The following is a 23,020-nucleotide window of genomic DNA, read 5'->3' as shown; positions in this document are numbered from 1 at the left end:
CCAAACTCACTTTCTGCACTCTCAGTATGAATTGCTCCCCTCCGGCAGAAGATATAGAGTTCCACTGTGCAAACTAAACTTCAATTCAATTTTCAATTCAATTTTATTTATATAGCGCTAAATCACAACAACAGTTATCTCACAGCGCTTTTCATAAAAGAGCAGGTCTAGACCGTACTCTATGATGATATTTACAGAAGCCCAACAGTTCCCACCAAGAGCAGCACTAGGAGACAGAGGCAAGGAAAAACTTCCTTTTAAGAGGCAGAAACCTCGAGCAGAACCATGGCTCAGGGTGGGCGGCCATCTGCCTCGACCGGTTGGGGTGAGAGAGAGAGAGAGAGAGAGAAAGAGAGTGAAAGAGAGAGAGAGAAAGAGAGTGAAAGAGAGAGAGAAGAGAGAGAGAGAGAAAGAGAGTGAAAGAGAGAGAGAGAGAAGAGAGAGAGAGAGAGAGGGATGTAAGGAGAGAGAGAGGGGAGGGAGGCAGCCTACACAATATACACACAGAGGTACAGACAGCGAAGGTGATGTTGCTATAAACTAAATGAAAAATGGTACAGATATTTATAATAGTGTTAATGGTAACCATCATAATGTTAATGATTATAATAACAATAATAACAATAAGACTAGCAACAATAGTCGTTGCAGTAGAGGGTGTCGAGCAGGAACACGGGGGCAGCAGGCGACCCGCAGCCACAGATCCAGAGCCAGAAAACCTGCAGGAAGTGATAGGAGGAGAGAGGAGAGGGACGAGAAAGCACAAGACTACCAGAAAGGGAGAAGTTGTGTTAGTAACATGCAATAATGGGATGAGGTTGCATACAGAGGGAGAGAAAGTAGAGGAGAGAGGAGCTCAGTGCATCATGGGAAATCCCCCGGCAGTCTAGGCCTATAGCAGCATAACTAAGGGATGGTTCAGGACTCACCTGAGCCAGCCCTAACTATAAGCTTTATCAAAGAGGAAAGTCTTAAGCCTACTCTTAAATGTGGAGATGGTGTCTGCCTCCTGAACCCAAACTGGAACCTGGTTCCACAGGAGAGGAGCTTGATAGCTGAACGCTCTGGCTCCTAGTCTACTTTTGGAGACTCTAGGAACCACAAGTAACCCTGCATTCTGGGAGCGCAGTGCTCTGGTGGGGTAGTAAGGTACTATGAGCTCTTTAAGATAAGATGGTGCCTGACCATTAAGAGCTTTGTAGGTAAGAAGAATGATTTTAAATTCTATTCTGGATTTTACTGGAAGCCAATGCAAAGAAGCTAAAACAGGATAAATATGATCTCTTTTCCTGGTTCCTGTCAGAACACGTGCTGCAGCATTCTGGATCAGCTGAAGAGTCTTAATGGAATTTTTCGAGCAGCCTGATAATAAGGAATTGCAGTAATCCAGCCTAGAAGTAACAAATGCATGGACTAGTTTTTCTGCATCATTTTTAGACAGGATGTTCCTGATTTTCGCAATATTACGTAGGTGAAAAAAGGCGGTCCTTGAAATTTGCTTAATGTGGGACTTAAACGACATGTCCTGATCAAAGATAACTCCAAGATTCCTCACAGTGGTGCTGGAGGCCAAGGCGATGCCATCCAGGGAAACTATATCTTTAGATAATGCGTCACGGAGGTGCTTAGGCCCCAGAGCAATAACTTCAGTTTTATCTGAGTTTAACATAAGAAAATTACAGCTAAACCGGTATAAAAATTATTTTGTTCCTGTGTCTACATGTATGTTGAATAACAGTCTATCTTATTAATTTTATTAAATTGTCTTTCCTCTTTTTATACTTTTTATACTTGTATATTGTATATTTCTATGTACATGCAGCAACCATGCAGTCCAAAACAAATTTCCTTTCGAGGACAATAAAGTATACTACTACTACTATCAGGTTAAAATGTTTTCCTGTCAAAATAAAATACTCTCTGTAGGATTAATAAAGTCCTAAATCTTTACAAAACAACAAAAGCATTTTATTTAGCCAAGATTTTATTGCTATTCTATTAAACTGAAATATTTACACACAAATATCAGGAAAAACGAAACAAAATCATCGTTAAATGTTATAATTGAATATAATTGGGGCAGTGCGTAGATTAATCCACGTGTATTTGTATATTTCCATTTCTATATGGGGCAAGTGAAGGCATCACTAACGCTGGGCGAAGACGCGTGCTGATGACGCGCTAAAGCGTCGACTGTCGGTGTTGAATCGTGTGTTTACATCTTGGATGTTGTGTCTGTAGGGTTTTGTTGTTTTTTGCTGGTAGCAAACGGGTGAAATGTGATTGTTGAGGTTTTGTTTTAACGCCCAGCGGCCCGAGGAGGCAGCAGGAAGATGGATCACTGCAGGAAACAGGTGAAATCCGACTGCGAGGAGCTGCTGAGCCGCTTCCAGCGAACAGAGTCCGTCCGGTTCGAGATTTTCTCCAAGATATGGAGGGAAATGCGGTTCTCACAGATCTTCTAGTAGGTGCACACTAACAAAAGAATATTTTCATAAACTTTGTTTAGTTTATTCTCATTTTCTGAACGAGGAAAATTGTTCAGAAAATGCCCGGAAGCCCAAACACTAACAGTTATAGTTCAGTTTACAATGATATAAAATATATAAATCTAACAAATCCTCACATTTTAGGCTGAAACCAGTCAATGTTTTTCTCGATAAATGACATAAAGAATTAATAAGATATCATTATTGTGGACTATTCATTTGCTGCTCATTGTGTAAACGGTTAATTGATAAATAATGTCAGCATATTACATCTAACTTTTAGTTTTTGTCATATTTTCATGAGTTTATTTACATTTTATTATCATTTGTGACACATTGTTTTAATCTTTACTTTCAGAAGTTCAATATATTGCTCATAATTATAACTTAGCAGTACGTATTTGAGAAATCATTGTTATGAGACAGGTTACCGTTATGCTGAGTGACAGTTCCTGCTCAATACGCGCTGCAGACAAGCTTTTAACATTACATCTTACTGTTTTGCAGCGGCACCGTGAAGCATGAGAAGCGAGCGTTCAGTCGGCTGGTTCTGGACACCGCCTGCAGCTTCCTACTGCCTCCGTTCAGCTTCCAGATCAGAGTTGGAGGACTTTATCTGCTGCACAGCTTGTATCAGTGTCAGACCGCCTCGCCCCCGGAGCAGGTCAGAGACCACAACACAGCTACAAGCTCTATAAAAGGGTCGGTAATACATCAAACGAAGCCCGACTTCAAATTGAAATCTCCTCTTGTGTTTCTGTGTTTCAGATCCGCCTGGCGCTGAAGGACTGGGAGGATGTGAAGAAGTTTGAGAAGGACGCTGTGGACGCCCAGCACCTCGACGTCGTTTACGTCCTCCAACAGCTGATGTTCCGCAAAGCTTTCCACTTCACCGCCATGCCCACTCTGGTGAGCTGTTCTATCAACGCACAGATTTTATATTCACCTAAAACTCTGAATATCGTGTGTGTGTGCGCTGGAGATTCGGTGTACCCTTTAAACAAGGTGAGTTATGACCCGTAGTCCCCTTGTGTCTCTGTCTCAGGCTGACTGTCTGACACAGAGCGCTTCCTCCTCGCTTCCCTCCCTTGCGTCTCCGCTCCCTCAAAACAGAGATTTGAGAGAGCGAGATGAAAAGATCGGGACCACCGTGGTCACTCCAGCGTCATTTTGAGGAGATGGCGATTACTAGTTATGCATATTCTCTATTTATTTGTGTCTAGGAATAATAAAACTAGAAACGCCCGATAACTTCTGCTCCAATTATAGATGTATTTCAGGTGTCATGGAATGCGACTGATAGAAATAACACCAATAGACAATTAAACTGTGTGAGTGAAAGAGCAGGAACAAGTGTAACTGTAAGTTTATTTAACATCTTTTAAATCATTCAAATTGTGAAATAGTAAGTGAGTCAGTAAAACAAAGGCAACAAAAACACACAGGTTTGCAAACATTAGATCAAACTTTTTCACATCAAGGACCCCTAAAGTGACACAAATTAGACCACGGACCCCGTTTGATAAGATTTTGTCCAAAGGTTCTCTCCTCTGATAGGATTTTTGCTTTTAGATGTTTTATTGCAGAAAGTGGATGAAACCCATGACCAGAATAATCACACATTCTGTCACTGTCTTACTTATAGAAGGAATTAGAGTGAAAATAAATGATTCCCTTTTTTCTGGTAACCCCCTGGAGTCCCCTCAAGGACCCCTGGGGGGGTCACCGGACCCCTTTTTTAGAACCACTGCTTAAGATAGCACATGGCGTGACAAAGGTCAGCTTAAATAAAAGAGTCGTAAACTGTTTTTCAAAGGCGTCAACAGAGAACTGTGCAGCTGTGGAGGTAAAAAAAATGACCCGACGTGCACTTTGAACGAAAAATAAAACATCCTTTTGGCTGATGAAGAGAAAGAAGACGGATTGATGATTATTTCATGATTCAGATTATAAAGACATCTAATGAATTTTACTTTACATAAATACAGTAGAGCACAGTAGGTGCCAAAGCTGCAGTATTACAGTCAGTCACTAATATTAATGTCAAGGTGCTGTTTTGAATCCGTGCAGTAGATGCTTCAGCCTGCAGCTGTTGTTGTTCCATGACAACATCATGGAAAGGATCCCTACGAGGTACGCCCGGGGACACCCTTTGTTTTCAACAGGAAACTGAACTCAAGGACAAGTCTCGCTCTGAAATCTCGTGAGAGGCGATTGCAGGGAGACGACGGTGGAAACGAGGGAGACGAGTTGGGGAAAGAGTCTTGGTAGCAGCTCCTCTACGCACAAAACAAACTCCTCTCCCTCGTTTCCAACGTCGTCTTCCTGCAACAACTCGCCTCTCACGAGAAATATGTGAAAATAGGGCCCCAGGTTTAAAAACACATGCTTTAAGTAAATCATATATACAGTGAGGAAAATAAATATGTGAACACCCTGCTATTTTGCAAGTTCTCCCACTCAGAAATCATGGAGGGGTCTGAAATTGTCATCGTAGGTGCATGTCCACTGTGAGAGACATAATCTAAAAAAAAAAATCCAGAAATCACAATGTATGATTTTTTAACTATTTATTTGTATGATACAGCTGCAAATAAGTATTTGAACACCTGTCTATCAGCTAGAATTCTGACTCTCAAAGACCTGTTAGTCTGCCTTCAAAATGTCCACCTCCACTCCATTTATTATCCTAAATTAGATGCACCTGTTTGGGGTCGTTAGCTGCGTAAAGACACCTGTCCACCCCATACAATCAGTAAGAATCCAACTACTAACATGGCCAAGACCAAAGAGCTGTCCAAAGACACTAGAGACAAAATTGTACACCTCCACAAGGCTGGAAAGGGCTACGGGGAAATTGCCAAGCAGCTTGGTGAAAAAAGGTCCACTGTTGGAGCAATCATTAGAAAATGGAAGAAGCTAAACATGACTGTCAATCTCCCTCGGACCGGGGCTCCATGCAAGATCTCACCTCGTGGGTCTCAATGATCCTAAGAAAGGTGAGAAATCAGGCCAGAACTACACGGGAGGAGCTGGTCAATGACCTGAAAAGAGCTGGGACCACCGTTTCCAAGGTTACTGTTGGTAATACACTAAGACGTCGTGGTTTGAAATCACGCATGGCACGAAGGGTCCCCTGCTTAAACCAGCACATGTCAAGGCCCGTCTTCAGTTTGCCAATGACCATTTGGATGATCCAGAGGAGTCATGGGAGAAAGTCATGTGGTCAGATGAGACCAAAATAGAACTTTTTGGTCATAATTCCACTAACCGTGTTTGGAGGAAGAAGAATGATGAGTACCATCCCAAGAACAGCATCCCTACTGTGAAGCATGGGGGTGGTAGCATCATGCTTTGGGGGTGTTTTTCTGCACATGGGACAGGGCGACTGCACTGTATTAAGGAGAGGATGACCGGGGCCATGTATTGCCAGATTTTGGGGAACAACCTCCTTCCCTCAGTTAGAGCATTGAAGATGGGTCGAGGCCGGGTCTTCCAACATGACAATGACCCGAAGACACAGCCAGGATAACCAAGGAGTGGCTCTGTAAGAAGCATATCGAGGTTCTGGCGTGGCCTAGCCAGTCTCCAGACCTAAACCCAATAGAGAATCTTTGGAGGGAGCTCAAACGCCGTGTTTCTCAGCGACAGCCCAGAAACCTGACTGATCTAGAGAAGATCTGTGTGGAGGAGTGGGCCAAAATCCCTCCTGCAGTGCAAACCTGGTGAAAAACTACAGGAAACGTTTGACCTCTGTAATTGCAAACAAAGGCTACTGTACCAAATATTAACATTGATTTTCTCAGGTGTTCAAATACTTATTTGCAGCTGTATCATACAAATAAATAGTTAAAAAATCATACATTGTGATTTCTGGATTATTTTTATCGTATTTTTCTTACGATGACAATTTCAGACCCCTCCATGATTTCTAAGTGGGAGAACTTGCAAAATAGCAGGGTGTTCAAATACTTATTCTCCTCACTGTACGTTGCTCAGCTACCAATTAGAAATGAGATATTTATGTCATTTCAAACGGGTTCAACAAACGACAAAATACAGGTTCTGAGAAAAATGATCAATATGATTTAGATTCCGCATATAATCCCTTCTAGCTTGCAGTTCACACTCACCTCTTTGTGCTTCTCCTTTGTCTCTCCCTCCTCTTCCTCTCCGTCCAGCTCTCCTTCCAGAAGAAGAGGAAGGTGGAGAGGACGGCGTTGTGTGAAGAGTTCATGGAGCGAGCGTCTCGTCCACAGGAGCTGATCAACATCGAGCGGCTGGAGGTGAGCCAAGGCCCCCTCGACTCTTGGCACTTTAAAGGGAATTTTTCATCAAGTGTTAAGTTGAGCCGTTTGTCTTCTTGCAGGAATTGTCCAACATTCATGAGCTCTATGAGAAGCTGAAGGCATCTGTCTCTTCGACGTCAGAACCGGCGGTTTCGTCCGTCAACCTGCTCCGTAATGAGCTCGTCCCTCAGCTGCGCAGCTCTGTGGTGGATTTCTACAACTGGCAGCAAAAGAAGGTGAGACTTTTCTCCAGGTCTTTGTTACAGTGAAGTTTCTCTTCATACAGCCGGGTCTTTTTTTCACCACTGTTGATGTGAGGCCATGACGTGTCTTTTGTTGTCAGGATGGGAAGGTTGAAGATGAAGACGACGATGAGGGAGCGTCGTCTCAGCAGGAGGTGAGCGACGCTACGTGTGACTCAGTTGAAGCTGGAGGTCATCAGAAGCATTTAGAGTATCACTGGTGCACACCACGTCTCCTGCAGGACGTTAAATACATGAAGTCCTTCAGCTTTTACCTAAAGGTGTAATGATTAGTTTGTCCGCTAGAGTGGCGCTGTTGACTCACCGCCAGTTTTGTGTCCTCAGTCCTCCAGGAGAGCTGAGCTCCTTGCCTCCATCAAGTCAAAAGCATACGGAGAGGCAGCAGAGGTTTGTTTCTCATTTTATATTCTTGCAAAAAAATTTGCATTTTGTTAAATTTATACCTTTCAAATCATCCAAAAACACATTATTTTTTATTTCAGGCCTCCAAGTCCCGGCGTCATCGTCAGGTGGAGGTGGATCCCACGAGTGACGAGTCTGGACCCTCCCCCTCGTCAGGTTACTCCAGAACAAATAAACTGTCACTCAAAGCCAGAACCAACCAGAACATACATATCGCAGGTAAATGCCTCCTTTAAAACCTTCCTTTAATTCCTAAAACTTAAAGTATCTTACCCGATCAGCCCAAACATTAAGAGCCGAATAAAGAGTGCTAAATTGCGTGTGCATTCTAAAATATTGCACGTGTAATTTTAGTACCCGTTACAGGTGACTTACTAAGAATTAATTTGTAGATGACAACAGGAGCAAACACAATGGAGGGAGTATTTAAATGAGGGCTTTGCGTGTTTCCGCCATGGAGAGTCAGGAGGGAAAGCCGCCGCAGCGTAAAAACCTTGGTTTGTTTCGTTCAGTGCGTCCCGAGGATGTGGAAATTGTCTGTACCGGCCCACTAAGTACTTGGGACAGCACACCTGAAAAACTGCTTTGGGAAACTCCAGCAGAAACAGCTACAGCACGCTGGAATGACGCGAGGAAATGCCAGCAGATCGCGCTTCATCCAGCCAGAGGGAACGATCACCGACCGTGCGCACCGTGCCCGCTCGCTCCGAGATCTCCTGTCGCTGTCCCTGTACGCCCCAACGCCCCCATTCCCTCTCTGATCCCTACAAAGGCTTGTGTCGCTATTACGCCCCGAACAGTTAGTGATCGTTCCCTCTGGCTGGAGGGATTTTACGCGTGATCCGTGCACTACTGCAGCTGGGGGCTCTTTCCGCAGCGCCAAGCAACTTTCTAAACTCCTCCATCTCACGTAGAACAGAAGTCAGGTCGAAATGAAATTTGCTTTATTGGCATGAACGTTAAAACAACAGTATCGCCAAAGCTAAAGGAAGATACAAAAAATATTCTATTCATATAGTTCATCAAATAAATAAAATATTTGTATTTCTATATATTGGATATAGAAAAATTATCTAATATTGTTAATTTCTCTATGTTTTCTTTCATTACGGCTGTGTCTCCTTCAGGCAACAAAATCAGCAGCCGTCTCTGCAACACTTGGCGGTTTGCACCTTCCTTTCAAACCTATTAAATACAGAAGCTGTTGCACTCACATGAAATTGGGCTTGTTAGGTCACACTGCGTGTAGTAAACACATGTATTTGCATGTTACCCTCCCGTTACTTTGCCCCAGACTGCATTAAGGCAAAAGTAGTAAATGAACAACAGGCGCTATCTTGCACTTTTGAAAGACAGACCGTTAGTAGATCAGCTTACGTGCCAATTTGCTGGTGACATCAAGTTTGCACACGTTTTTACTGAGGACCCGTGACCACTGACTGGTGAAGTGGATAACACTGATTATCTCGTTACTACACCATATATCAGGCAGCAGGTGAACGTTGTGTCCTCGGTGTTGATGTGTTTAGAAGCAGGAAAAATGTGCAAGCGTAAGAATCTGAACAACTTTGACAAGGACCAAACTGTGACTGGTCTGCAGTGGTCAGTACCCCGTCAAAGGTAGTCCAGGCCTCGACGGGTCAGGGCTGTTTTGGCGGCAAAAGGGATGGCGGTCCATTATGTTATGTCTGATCAGTGTATATACCAAGGACAATAAATACTACAAAATAAGTATAAATTCTGCTTTTATCTTTCTTTGCTACGACTATAGGTGTGCTCGTTATTTGTCCTTAATGCCTCTTCATTTCTCTCACATCTCACATAGAAAGGACTAAAATGTGAGGAGAGAGGAATTGAGTAAACATGTTCTTGGTAAAATAAGACGTCCTCTCAGGCGTCACCTGAAGCCACTTCAGTTTCTGATGATGGCAGCACAGCGGGAATTTATATTTGAATATTTAATGTGATGAAATATCAAAATAATGATGAGGCCGGGCAGCTACCACTGCCAGCGCTATTGCTTTTCATTTATTACAAAATATTAGTTTCTTCCTGTCAAATAAATAAATAAATGCCCGCCACAATTTCCCAGAGCCCAGAGTGATGTCTTCATATTGCTTCTTTTATCCAACCAACAATCAAAAACACCAAGACATCGGAAATGACAAAGAAAAGCAGCAAATATTTACAAAGAAGCTGAAACCAGAAATTGTTCCACATTTTTTGATTAAAAAGCGACTACAAATAATCAATCGATTATCAAAATAGTTGATAATTATTTTCATCTATTTGTGTAAATCAGTGAAACCAGTGAATGTAATGATTGCTTGTGTCTGCATTAATTGATATTTTCCTGTGAGTTCATCAGTTTCTTGTGTGGGTAATAAATGTTGTAGGGAAAATGTAAAATATATAATTATAAAATACATCTCAAAATGTAGTTTTTACCTGACAGAGACTGATTTTCAGGGTCATGTTTGACTGATTAGGAATGAAACACATTTGTATTAAAAATGGGACTTCTTAAGGCTGTGTGCCATTCACCGTAGCCTGACGAGCACTTCCCCATAAATGTAACTACACCTCGCAATGACTCTGTATCTTCACATTTCCTCCTACTAATTTCCACTGTTTTCCTTCTGCCTCAGCCGGGTCAAGGGTCGTGCACACCATCTCCTCTGACGCCTTCTCTCGTTTCTGCACTTCAGTAATTTCACTAAAAGTAGCTGCTGTTCAACATTGTTTGTAATGGCCAACGAAGAAGAAGAAGCTCAGACACATTGGAACATTTTTGTGGTGCACTGTAATGGCAGAGCGACGCAGACACCAACACACCGTTATAAATGCTTGCTATGGCCGTTGGCTAGACTCAACGCAGATTTGAATATGCCTTTACTCCTCTCCCACAGTGGACGAGGAGGAGGAGGCAGGCGGTGGGAATGTGGGCTCTGAGGGTGAATTTATTTTCTTTTAGCTTGAATGTTTTTGTGCAATAATCCTCGCTCACTGAAACTTCCTTCTTGCCAGGTGACATGTGGAAAGAAGCCACAAACACCACTCGCATCAATCGTCTCACCACGCTGGACTTCGTCCCTGAAGGTACACAGCCAGCAGCTGCACATCTGCTCTTTCACACTTGCTGCATTAGTTTGTTTGGTGATCCGGGTGAAGATCAAAGTGGTTTGTTAACATGCTACATTAGCACGCATACGGGTCTTGAATGTGTGCCACAAGCTGTTTGTTTGGCTATAAAACACTAACCAGGATTTATTTTTTTTAAACTGAAATGGCCTTTTCTCAACATCCACCACCATATTTTACAGTAAATTAACAAAATAATCTTATTTTTCTATCAACTATAAAGAGTTTTGCTCACGCATGAATTTTCTTGCTTGTTAAACTTTGTTTTCTTTTTCCTATATTCAGAAAAACCAAAAAAGTACATCAGATTCAAGTGGTGACGAAGACACTGCTGGAGTCAGCCTTCATCCTGAGTGGAGCTTCTGCCTGGAATATTTTATTATATATTATTTGTTTTAAAATGTGGTGGTTGTTGTAATTCATTTTAAATGTTTGCGTTGACAGTCGTGTATCATAGAAAAGGCGAATGTTTTAACATTTTAAAATGTCATGTATTTTTTAAAGAAACTTAAACATACAAATTGATCTGTTAAAGAAGAAATATTGATCTGACTCTGCTTCTGTTCCTGAATGCAGCGCCTTTGTAAAGAGTTACAACAAACTCGGCAAAGCAAAGAAATTAACAGTTTTATTTGTTTCTATTTCATTTCACTTGTTAAAATTTTACCCTGTACCTGCCTCTTTTTTCTTTTATACTTAAGGAACCATATGTTGTGACAATAATTCACCTTATGCACATTTTAATAAGTTCATTTGGGTAAATGACTATAAACATTTTCCTCATGAAGTTCATCTCTCTGTGCAGGTTCTTCTATAAAAAAGTTTAGTTTTATACTATCACTACTTTCTATAAAACTTGTATTTGTGGTTCTTATTTTTGTCTCTTTCTTGTGTGACATTCGATTCAGACTAAATTAATGAATGCCAATAGTGCTACTCAAAATTACGGACGGGGGAAGGGAAGGTTAAGGAGAGAGTGAATGCAAAACTATTCCCTTTTTGGTCTTGCGGTTGCCTCTTCGCTGCAGCTGTTGTCACTTTGGGAATTTGGGAATGACAAAGGGCTCTTCCTTTAGTACCACTTCTGATTAGATTAGATTCAACTTTTTGTCTTTATGCAGAGTACGTGTGAAGAGTTAATGAATTCCAGTTAGCATCTAACCAAAAGTGCAGAAGAAACTCCTGAGTGAAAGTTGAAGAAACCAGATTGGTCACTTGTGGTTTTAAACTTTTCTTCAACACACACTTGATGCCAAACAGTGGATCACTTAACAAATATGTGGTAGAACATTCAAAACAATTATGATAAAATCTTTTCTCAGCAAATATGCATAAGTAAATTAAGTCAAATGTTTTTTTCAGTCCCTTTTTACTCAAAAAAAAATAATATATATATATAGAAAAATAGTGTGCTAATTCGTTTGGGATACAAGTGAATTACGTCAAAACATTTATTGAACATTTGTTATATTATTGAGGAAAATTCTACCAAGCCCCAAGTGCAGTTATGCTAATATGTTGAGCGGAGTTAAACTATACATATATTATCCAGTATATGTGAATATATTAAAAATATACAGTGGTATAGAAGTGGGCAGAGTTGGATGGAGAGTGCAAATGTAAGGATGTACAGTATGAACAGCAATCTATGCATATGGTAAGTTTTCAGAGCATAAAAATGGATACACTAGGTTATTCAGTTGGTTAATTTACAGCAACATTAAATTGTGTAGGTGTTCAATCTGTGCAAAAATATGGGCACTGCCTATGTTAAATTCTCACTTGTTGCAAGAAATACATATGCTTCTTTATCTGCAAAACAATGAAATATTCTGAATACCGATGGTTATCCCTTTTATTTTATTGTATTTTACTAATTTTATATTAATTTTTCATGCTCTTATCTAGTTTTTTTTTGTATTATTCTTTACACTTGTTAAAGCTCTTTGTAACTTGTTTTTGAAAAGTGCTCTACAAATAAGGATTATTATTATTATTATTATTAAAACGTGTCAATAATAACTATCCTTAATGTATAACAAATTATCACACTACTAAAGTATTGTTTAATAAATGATTACACAACTCTTTACAGACACATACTGTATGTTTCTATTAGTAAAAGTAATTATTAAGTGTAATTTGTTCATTGTCGTGCTTTTTCTGAGGTTAAATTTACATGATGTTACACTGTGATGAGTAAGCGTTCCTTTATTTTGTTGAGCAGTGTAATGAACTAACTTTATAATGAACTAATTTACAATTTCATGCATTTAAATATTTGATTTTAAACAAAGCTTAACCATCCCGAATCTGATTTCTACTGAAAAGCTTTGCTAAGCTATGCTAACTAGCTTACTAGCCACATTTTAACCTATTGCCGACTAGTTTAGCTGTTTGCGCTGTTTATTCTCCATGAGTGGGTTTAGTTAACATTACTACTCAAGTAAGTATTTACAAGGTTTTGCTTTATCAAATTTGACATATTTACACATGGAAAAAGCTACAAAGGAAATTTAGCTACATTAGCCAAGGCTAGCCGTTGCAGTCGCACCAGCTAACAGTTAGCCTAGCTTAAACTGTATTTAGCCCGATCGTTTTACTGTTTCATTTTGTTTTTAACTGTTTTCTTTTAACTTATATATCTGTATTACATATTTGATTAATAAAACAGACGTCAACATTTTGTAACGTCAGATTTAAGATATTAAATTTAACAGTTTTTTGGTTTTGTTGCACTACTGATGCACAACAAGTTCACAGACAGTAGGATATATGTGTGTTAAAGATAAACCTTCGCCTATTTTTTCCTAAATTGGATAAATAAGTTGAGCGAATCATATCGATAATTTAGGGCACAAATTACTAATTCAACTTTGGGTGGGGGGGGTCATAATTTGAATGTTTAAATGGAAGGAATTTAATAAATGTGAGAATAAACCTTACTGAGTGTGATTGTTTCCGACAGTACGCGAAGGGGTCGTCGTTCACCGCTGTGTGGCTGCAGACTTGCGGGTCTGGAGAGGATGAGGAGCGGCGGGGACGCTGCTGCCGCTGCTCCGCCGATCACACGCTCGGATCCGCCGTCAGTCTGAGGGAAACAGCCGCAGCCATGGCCTCGGACAGTAAGTACGACCGTGTTAATATTTCCAACGTGTCAGTGCTGAGGATGGATGCTGCTGTCAGGCTCTCCTCCTGGTTTCTTTCAGGGGGTTTGGACAGGATGAGTAGGCCAATGCATTCTCTTTTTTACCCTCTACTACTGTTATTACTTGCATTTTAGCCACATTTATTATATATTAAAACCTTTATCAGTCTCTAAACAAATAAATATGAATGATAGTCCTTCCTGCATAATTCAGCCACGTCATGTCACAACATGTTAAATTAAGGCCATGGAAAAGTGTGTATGTCAAACAAACAGTGAGGTGAATTATTATAATATTACCACAGACGTCGTTCATTTTATTATTTATACCTATGATTTTCCTACTGTAACGTGTCATAAGAAATAAAAAATAAAAAATTTTAAGAGCAGAAGCTGCTATAGTCTTTAGTGTTGGTCAAGATCCCAAAAACACTGGATCCTACATTTCCCATAATGCAACTCAATAACATCTTTAATCAGATTCTCCTTGCCTGGTAAACACCCACACGTTTCAAACTCCACACCTCCAGTTTGTAACACAGGCTCTAGCTAAATCTAAGCTGATAGATTTCAAAGATTTATAACGGTCACACAGGCGTCATGCTCATGTGGCGTAGGCGAGGTCTGCTTCATTGAGGTTCCTCCTGAAGGCGTATAATCTTTAAAAACACCTCACAAACATTTAGTTTAATGTTAAAAAAGACTTCCCTAAAACTCACTGTAGTGGTTATCAAACAAACAGGTAACAGGAAAATAGTGCATTTGTTTGGCACTATTTTCAGCGGCGGATGAATCCAGATTTGGTGCTCTAGTGAGTGTTTGGGGCAGCAGGATGGTGTATGTGGGACTGAGTTAACTTTAGTTCGTTGTGTTTAGTGAAGCAACAATAATCAGGTGCACTGCACTATGGAGCGACGTCTCACACCTCACCTAACACATAGAAAATAAAACATTTCTAGTTACATGTAAAGGCACGTGTAGCGCGGAGCACAATGGGCTTCCTTATAACATAACATGTGGTGGTAATGGAGCAGTGGATAAAACACATGCCTTTGGTGCGGGAGACCAGTGTTAGATTCCCACTGCAACATATGAGCAATTAACTGCGACCGCTTACCCCGTTTCCTGGCCTGGTGTGGGAACACATTTAGACAAATAAACGCAGCTCTTGATTAAACGCCTGGTCTGGTTTTTATAGAAGTTCTTCAGATGTATAAAACCTCTTAAACCCCGCCAGGTAGCCACTATAGCTGCTTCTAAGCCGCTTAGATCGTTAATACAAATATTAATGTTGAAACGTATGTACCGGTGTAACCTGCATGGTACAAGAGGTGAAAAATGCCGACTCCCGTTACCTTTGAAGCGCTCGTTAAGTCCAAATGTGTCCGTTCCTTGATTATTTATCTTCCTTTAGTCTGTGAGGGTCCAAAGAATCAAAACAGCTTTTCGTAAAAATGAATCCAAGTTGTGAATCCTGCCACAAATCCTAGGGTGGTGATGGAACAGTGGATAACACACATGCCTTTGGTGTGAGAGATTTGGGTTTCAAATCCACTGTGAGGCACATACAGTGAGGAGAATAAGTATTTGAACACCCTGCTATTTTGCAAGTTCTCCCACTTAGAAATCATGGAGGGGTCTGAAATTGTCATCGTAGGTGCATGTCCACTGTGAGAGACATAATCTAAAAAAAAAATAATCCAGAAATCACAATGTATGATTTTTTAACTATTTATTTGTATGATACAGCTGCAAATAAGTATTTGAACACCTGAGAAAATCAATGTTAATATTTGGTACAGTAGCCTTTGTTTGCAATTACAGAGGTCAAACGTTTCCTGTAGTTTTCCACCAGGTTTGCACTGCAGGAGGGATTTTGGCCCACTCCTCCACACAGATCTTCTCTAGATCAGTCAGGTTTCTGGGCTGTCGCTGAGAAACACAGAGTTTGAGCTCCCTCCAAAGATTCTCTATTGGCTTTAGGTCTGGAGACTGGCTAGGCCACGCCAGAACCTTGATATGCTTCTTACAGAGCCACTCCTTGGTTATCCTGGCTGTGTTCTTCGGGTCATTGTCATGTTGGAAGACCCGGCCTCGACCCATCTTCAATGCTCTAACTGAGGGAAGGAGGTTGTTCCCCAAAATCTGGCAATACATGGCCCCGGTCATCCTCTCCTTAATACAGTGCAGTCGCCCTGTCCCATGTGCAGAAAAACACCCCCAAAGCATGATGCTACCACCCCCATGCTTCACAGTAGGGATGGTGTTCTTGGGATGGTACTCATCATTCTTCTTCCTCCAAACACGGTTAGTGGAATTATGACCAAAAAGTTCTATTTTGGTCTCATCTGACCACATGACTTTCTCCCATGACTCCTCTGGATCATCCAAATGGTCATTGGCAAACTGAAGACGGGCCTCGACATGTGCTGGTTTAAGCAGGGGAACCTTCCGTGCCATGCGTGATTTCAAACCACGACGTCTTAGTGTATTACCAACAGTAACCTTGGAAACGGTGGTCCCAGCTCTTTTCAGGTCATTGACCAGCTCCTCCCGTGTAGTTCTGGCCTGATTTCTCACCTTTCTTAGGATCATTGAGACCCCACGAGGTGAGATCTTGCATGGAGCCCCGGTCCGAGGGAGATTGACAGTCATGTTTAGCTTCTTCCATTTTCTAATGATTGCTCCAACAGTGGACCTTTTTTCACCAAGCTGCTTGGCAATTTCCCCGTAGCCCTTTCCAGCCTTGTGGAGGTGTACAATTTTGTCTCTAGTGTCTTTGGACAGCTCTTTGGTCTTGGCCATGTTAGTAGTTGGATTCTTACTGATTGTATGGGGTGGACAGGTGTCTTTACGCAGCTAACGACCCCAAACAGGTGCATCTAATTTAGGATAATAAATGGAGTGGAGGTGGACATTTTGAAGGCAGACTAACAGGTCTTTGGGAGTCAGAATTCTAGCTGATAGACAGGTGTTCAAATACTTATTTGCAGCTGTATCATACAAATAAATAGTTAAAAAATCATACATTGTGATTTTTTTAGATTATGTCTCTCACAGTGGACATGCACCTACGATGACAATTTCAGACCCCTCCATGATTTCTAAGTGGGAGAACTTGCAAAATAGCAGGGTGTTCAAATACTTATTTTCCTCACTGTAACTCCTAGTTGCTCCAGTGGCGTATGACCTCTTACATATATAGCAGTTGTAAGTCGCTTTGGATAAAAGCGTCAGCTAAGTAAATAAATGTCATCCCTTTATGCAGTCTCCCGGGAAGGCCGTTTTTATCCAGAGAGAGCTATATATGCTGTTTGTTCTGGTGTGTTTTTCTAGAAGTTTGGTGACATAGTGAATACTCGCGGGGCAAGTTGGCGAGCTACTGTAATCGGCGAATTACTGCTAACACGGTAGCCAACTGGGAACATACTAGCTAAGTTCACAGTATGTTCAGGAAACATTATTAGGGACTCCTGTCTCATAACTGTCTGCAAACCATATCACTTTTGTTGATCAAAATATAGTAAAATATAGCTGTCAGCTTTAGGCCTCACCTCTATAGGGCAAAAAATAAACTATGAGAACTCAATGATGAAAATAAATAACAAAAGGAAACACCAGGTTGTCACACACACAGCTGGATATGGCTTACAACACATATGTACAACATCTTAAGCTGCTCTCCTCTCTGGGTGTGACGAGTGCTGTCAAACAGCAGGAAGCAGTCAGCCGGGAGTGTGATGCTGTTTCTGGTTATCGGGGCCTAGTTACTGACTGGTCTGATGTCTAATTCATGGCCCTCTCTTCCCCACTGACTGCTGGCTGGCAGGCTCAGAGAGGAAAGCGCTCTCATTCGGGTCCATGAGTAATATTTAAAGCTGCTGTGTGTTTATGTGTGTGTGTCATTAGCTTCAACAGGAAATTGAAACCGCCTTGAAATCCATGTTTGTTCCTGTTTATTTGAGCACTGGGGGCCTCTTTATAGAGCTGTGGTGCCTTCCATCCAGTCTGACGGGAAACCGCACTCATCTCAGGCTTTGTTTATCAAACCTTTAAGTTGCATTATGGAGTTTTCAGCGGCCACTAGCGGTGCGGTCATGGTTTGAATTACAGGGGGTATTGGGAGGGTCTGACCCCCATAATTAAGGCTTGGACCCCCCTAAAAGAGGCAAAAACAACAGTTCAGGGGGGTCTTTCTTACCTGTCATTGTAAATATTACAATATATTTCCCGTACTCATGCCTTATTTTCAAGAATCTTGAAATACGATTTCTGACACCCCTAAAATGGACCGTACCATTTCGTAACCTTGACGTTAGTTTAACGTCTTGTCTGCCCGCATCACTCGCAGCGGCAGCTTTAAAAGAGCTATGTGATGTTAGCTAGCTGATAGCCCACCTTGTCATTTCATTACCACTATATCATTTCATATTTTATGTAATTGTCAGCCAACACTGGTGCTTAGGCATGACCGGTGAAAGTGAGGATTAGTTATAGTAGATCAATATAGAGTTTATAATGTCATTTTTGGTATTTTTGTGTCTTTCTACAATAAGCGTGATATTTGTTTTCACTCCTGCCTAGGTAAATGTTAAAATGCAGGTTTGTTATTTCAAATGTATTCGGTTTTATTTATCTAGCACCAATTCATAACAAAAGGCATCTCAATGCACTTTTTATATGGAGCAGGTCTAGACAGAGACCCAAAAATTCCCAATTCCCCAACAGTGTATGACTGCTGCTTTATTGAATGCAGATTACATTTCATTCACTGTCAACATGAGCAGGAGGAAAGAAAAAAAAAAGTTGAAACTTAAAACTTGAAATGATAAGAATTAGGAATTAGATATGATAACGCAGACTGTGTTTTGTGATAGTGTCTTCGGTTCCAGTTCAACAGTGTGTGGGTCTGTTTTGAGTGGTCATGACGGTCTGCTGTTGTCGTGTTGTATGGGACACCCATGAACTGGTGTAATGAATTTGATTTATCATCATCTATAGACTGCACACATTAGTTAAATATGTAAGGACATTGTAAGCTTTGTAAAATCTTAGTGCACTGAAGCCCATGTCTGAGCTGTACTGGGTTTTATTTTTGACCTGGAAAAAAAGTCCCCGGTTGTCACTGTATAATTTTTAAGATTGCAACTAGGCGTGTGCTCATACGCGTGCTCGCTTGAATTCATGAGCGAGCATAATCCGAAACACAACCGCTTTCATACAGAAATCCTGCAATAAACGCAGAAATAACTGCATGGCGGCTGTGGCTTTTCACACAGACATGTTCGGGCTCTGTTACTTCAACGTTCCCGTGTCAGAGGCAGATCAACACCCCGGTGCCGTACCTTTCATTCAGCGCAGCGATACAGCGGCATGTTGGCACAGTACTCCCGGGAAAAAAATGCGTGACATCGGCGATAGAGACATACAGGCAGGGTGACAGCTTCACACAACACGCTGGAAACTCAGGTAAACTCCCACTGCACGTTACAGTAATAGTTTTATCAGCTGCAGGTTGAACTAATCCATGCTCGTTACATGATCACGTTACATTTACTGCATTTAGCTGACGTGCTACATCGTTAGCTCGCCTGCTGCTTTCAGTGACTATCTTTACTATCTGTGTATCTGTCACCGGAGGCTCAGCAATGTCAGCACTGCTACATGTTTTGGATGATAATGAAACGGTTAGTGAGCTGGGCTGAATATTATAACGAGATTAACTGCAGTAAGTAACTTTACTGTAGTGTTAGTGGATGGCTCTTCTAGTTACAGCGACTGAGAGGTGGAGAAGCTGTGTACCTGAGTATTGGTAAAACCACAATAAATCAAAATTGAACATGCAGGTCTGAGCTAATGTAGCGTTAGCTGGCCGCTCCTGGCTACATCGCTATAGGCTAACGTTAGTAAACAAATCACTCCACATTTACTTTTTACCGTTACATAATTTCTTGCAGGCTAAATCAACAATTTGACATACCAGTGGTACATAGAATAGCTTTATGGGTCGCGTTAGTTGGTTAATTTATGTGGAAAGCGATACAACTTTGCGCCGGATGACTTTAGCAACTGCTTGGCGTTAGCCGGCGAGCTAACATGACTTTCTCTGCGTTTCTCCAGCTTTACTAATGCTCACTTTGTTCTTACTCAACATCATCTGAACCTGTTTGGTCTGACGGGCTTCAGCACAGAAACCGTTATTGTTGTTTTCTATCCTTACGTGGAGCCGGTTGTTTTATGGTGTTAGTGGGCTGTATGTCGTTATGCTGCGTTCCATTTACCTCGGAGGTCGGAGCTGGGTATGATCACACCCGAGTTGACGGCGTTCTAGTTAACAAGTTGGAAAACCTCGCTCGGCCAGCCATTGTTTACAAATAGCCAGGTTAGCTATTGATTCACCGGTTGATAAAAAAAACCCGCATTGTTCGGTATTTCACTGTAGCAACACGTCCACAGACAGCAGCTGGACAGCACTTTGTGTACAAACATTTCTATGAATCACAAGTACACAGAAGTGCTAATAAACAGTGTAAACAACAGCTTTCACTAACTGTTGATACCCCGACACCCATCTTGGATCACGAAGTCGAGGCAGGGTGGTTATCCCATATAGCTGCAGTAGCAGAGGCTGCATTTTCAGGACCTCCTCAGTCCTAGGACCACATTTCTAGGACCCTAGTTTTTTCTGCGACAGCGGCAATTACATTTACATTACATTTATTCATTTAGCTGACGCTTAGCTGATCCAAAGCGACTTACAATTGCTATCTATGTCAGAGGTCGCACGCCTCTGGAGCAACTAGGGGGTTAAGTGTCTTGCACAAAGGAAGTCCACATGCATGCAGTGTCACGGCGGGCTCAAAACCGCGACAAAAAAGAATAGTACGGTGACACAAAACTGCAGCAAAGGTACCATTTATTTTTACACAAACAGAAACAACTTAATGTTCAAATAATCATATGAAGTGTGATAATCAGTAGGTCAGTTATGTCAGCAGGTATGCATGCTTGAAGGAATAGAGTGGAGTGTTGTATGGTGAAAGAAACAAAAATAACGAGGAGCGTGGAGCATAGGGAACAGGGTTTCCCTCCTCTCTAGCCCACAGTGCAGAACGTGAGACGCGCTCTTATACTGGAGAACACCGGGCCCAGGGGGCTCCAATAACTGCTGATCTTAACGACACCTACTAGCATCTGCAACATCGAACACAAAGAGACGGACATCCCAGCAGCTGACAGAGATGGGGATTTCACAGCAGTCACTGACTAAGGTTTAGGCACATCCCTGTGATGGTTAGGGTGAGTGTAAGGCAGGGGTCGCCACATAAGTCTGGCATCAGGCCAAATTTTTTTGCGGGCCAGAACAAAGTCACATTATTTCAAATCCTTGTATACTCATGTTTAGATCAGTAGGTACTGTGCGGGACTCCCGTTAGGAAGATTGGAAGATCAATTCCAATTGACTGCGTATATTTTCCCCCTCTTATTACTTGATTATAAGGACACTTTTGCACATACTCACAATAAGGCACGTGCTGCTGTGTGCGTGCGCCCGGCGTTTGATCCGGATTCATGGACGCTTATTTTTATTTCCCTGAGGAAATTCAGGGTGCGAACTACGGGAGCAACCAGGGGAGCTTAGTTCCCCCTAATAAGACATCAGCTCCCCTAAAAGCATGATTTGTGATATTTTGGAGGGTCTCTAACATATTGACAGCATGCAATCTTATGGCTCATGCAGAGCGTCAGACTTCATCCTGCCACAGGAAACAGTCACTGTCCCTGGTCCGACCCTCTCCCTCTCCGGCGCCGACAGGCTTTGAACGGTTCGTGATCGTTGGCTGGATGAATATTGTGTATGATCCATGCACTACTGCAACTGGGGGCTCTCCGCAGCGCCACGCAGAGGTGTGTCAAGCACGCCAGAGACTCTTTTAAATGTCCTTCAGAACTCTTCAAAGTAAAAGCTTTCAATAAACTCAACATAAAGCATTGCTGCAATAAACGTTCTTGCACTTTTATTTCGCAGCCACAATCACTTAAGAGGAAGTGATTGTGTGAGTAACTGTATCTGTCATGACTGACAGCCGCTATCAATTAATTTATTCTTTATTTTTCTTTTAGGGGGGTCCAAGCCTTAATTAGGGGGGTCAGACCCCCCCCCAATACCCCCTGTAATTCATCAAAGCAATCTGGCCGCGGGCCAGATATTATTGCTGACAGGCCGGTTCTGGCCCGCGGGCCGCGTATTGCCGACCACAGGTTTAAGGTGTTATGGGGGGCTGTCAACACCTTTAAGAGTAACATAATTATCTGACTACTCTAAACTCTAATTTAGAAAACAAATACTGCTTTTGATCAGTTCTGGCCTTTATTGTCTGACGCCGCAGTGTTTGGCGGGTCACTTCTTTCTGCCTTCCTCTGTGATGTTTGGTGTCTTGGTGGTGTTCAGGAAGGGGATGTCTGCCGCGCCCAGTGGGAGGCAGGAAAGCTGTGCTGATTGACGGTCCACACGGGACGCAGAGCAGGTCACACTGAACAATCAGATTTCACTGAAAGGACGAGGAGAACAGAGGGTGTTTGAAGGAGAGCGGTCTGCATCAGTGGGAATTTATATTTTGGGGAGGAGGAAGACAGAAAAGAGTGAGGAAGAGGAGAGAAGAAGGAGCGAACAGAGAGGAGGTGAAGACATGGCCAGCAAAGGAGGAACAACTGAGGCCACTGGGTCGACAAGTGGAGGCTGTGAGCTTTGAATTTTACTGTCTTACTCCTTAAAACTAGAACATACTGTATGATGATTGAGCCCAGTTTCTCATCTAGATTTTTTATTTAGTTTCACCTTATGTTATTCACAGAGAATTTTACTTTCTTGTTTCAGACAAAGACGAAGGCGTGCTGTTTCTATACGTTGCAATAGATATGAGATGTCCAATCATAGCTTAGCAATGTGTTTGTTCAGCGTACATGGAGCTTGGAGAAAGAGTTTGGAGGATGGTGTATTTTTAAAAACAGTATACGCCATCAGAGTCTAAGCTAATGTTAGCAGCACTTTCCTGCTCTCTATGTAAATGTAAATCCTCTGTATCCTCTTTCTAATCTTTTCAACCACTCAAAGCGCTTTTACACTTCCTCGCATTCACCATTCACACACATTCATACACTGGTGAAACGGCCACCAGGGGCAATGCTCCCCCCCAAAAGTATTTTATGCCCCCCCAAATAGAATTATGATATAATTTACAAAATGATATAAGTTTCATTTAATTCACATTTCAGTGAGGAAAATAT

At 41.8% G+C, this 23,020-nt stretch overlaps 1 protein-coding gene and 1 pseudogene across 1 annotated transcript; both read left to right on the top strand.

Annotated features, from left to right (window-relative positions):
- Positions 1 to 2,177: 2,177 nt before the first annotated feature.
- Positions 2,178 to 11,458, top strand: LOC119910475 (snRNA-activating protein complex subunit 1-like). Its single transcript, XM_038729105.1, has 10 exons — positions 2,178 to 2,464; positions 2,997 to 3,153; positions 3,258 to 3,398; positions 6,671 to 6,775; positions 6,859 to 7,014; positions 7,122 to 7,175; positions 7,366 to 7,428; positions 7,524 to 7,662; positions 10,471 to 10,542; positions 10,870 to 11,458. Exons 1-10 carry the CDS (start codon positions 2,334 to 2,336, stop codon positions 10,902 to 10,904), a joined length of 1,053 nt encoding a protein of 350 aa, XP_038585033.1. The 5' UTR covers positions 2,178 to 2,333; the 3' UTR covers positions 10,905 to 11,458.
- A 1,074-nt stretch (positions 11,459 to 12,532) lies between these two features.
- Positions 12,533 to 23,020, top strand: part of LOC119910474 — a 68,760-nt pseudogene continuing 58,272 nt past the window's right edge.

Source organism: Micropterus salmoides, unplaced genomic scaffold, assembly GCF_014851395.1.
Source record: "Micropterus salmoides isolate LMB-PRFRI ecotype aquatic unplaced genomic scaffold, ASM1485139v1 Ms_hic_scaffold_19, whole genome shotgun sequence".
Taxonomy (NCBI): Eukaryota; Metazoa; Chordata; class Actinopteri; order Centrarchiformes; family Centrarchidae; genus Micropterus; species Micropterus salmoides.
This window is presented reverse-complemented; position numbering and strand designations above follow the sequence as displayed.

Excerpts from the sequence above, each read along its gene's own strand:
- LOC119910475 (XM_038729105.1), top strand. The coding sequence starts at position 2,334 with ATGGATCACTGCAGGAAACAGGTGAAATCCGACTGCGAGGAGCTGCTG. Across the intron at positions 7,176-7,365 it reads GAGCGTCGTCTCAGCAGGAG|TCCTCCAGGAGAGCTGAGCT; the intron begins GTGAGCGACGCT and ends TTGTGTCCTCAG. Across the intron at positions 7,663-10,470 it reads CCAGAACATACATATCGCAG|GTGACATGTGGAAAGAAGCC; the intron begins GTAAATGCCTCC and ends CCTTCTTGCCAG.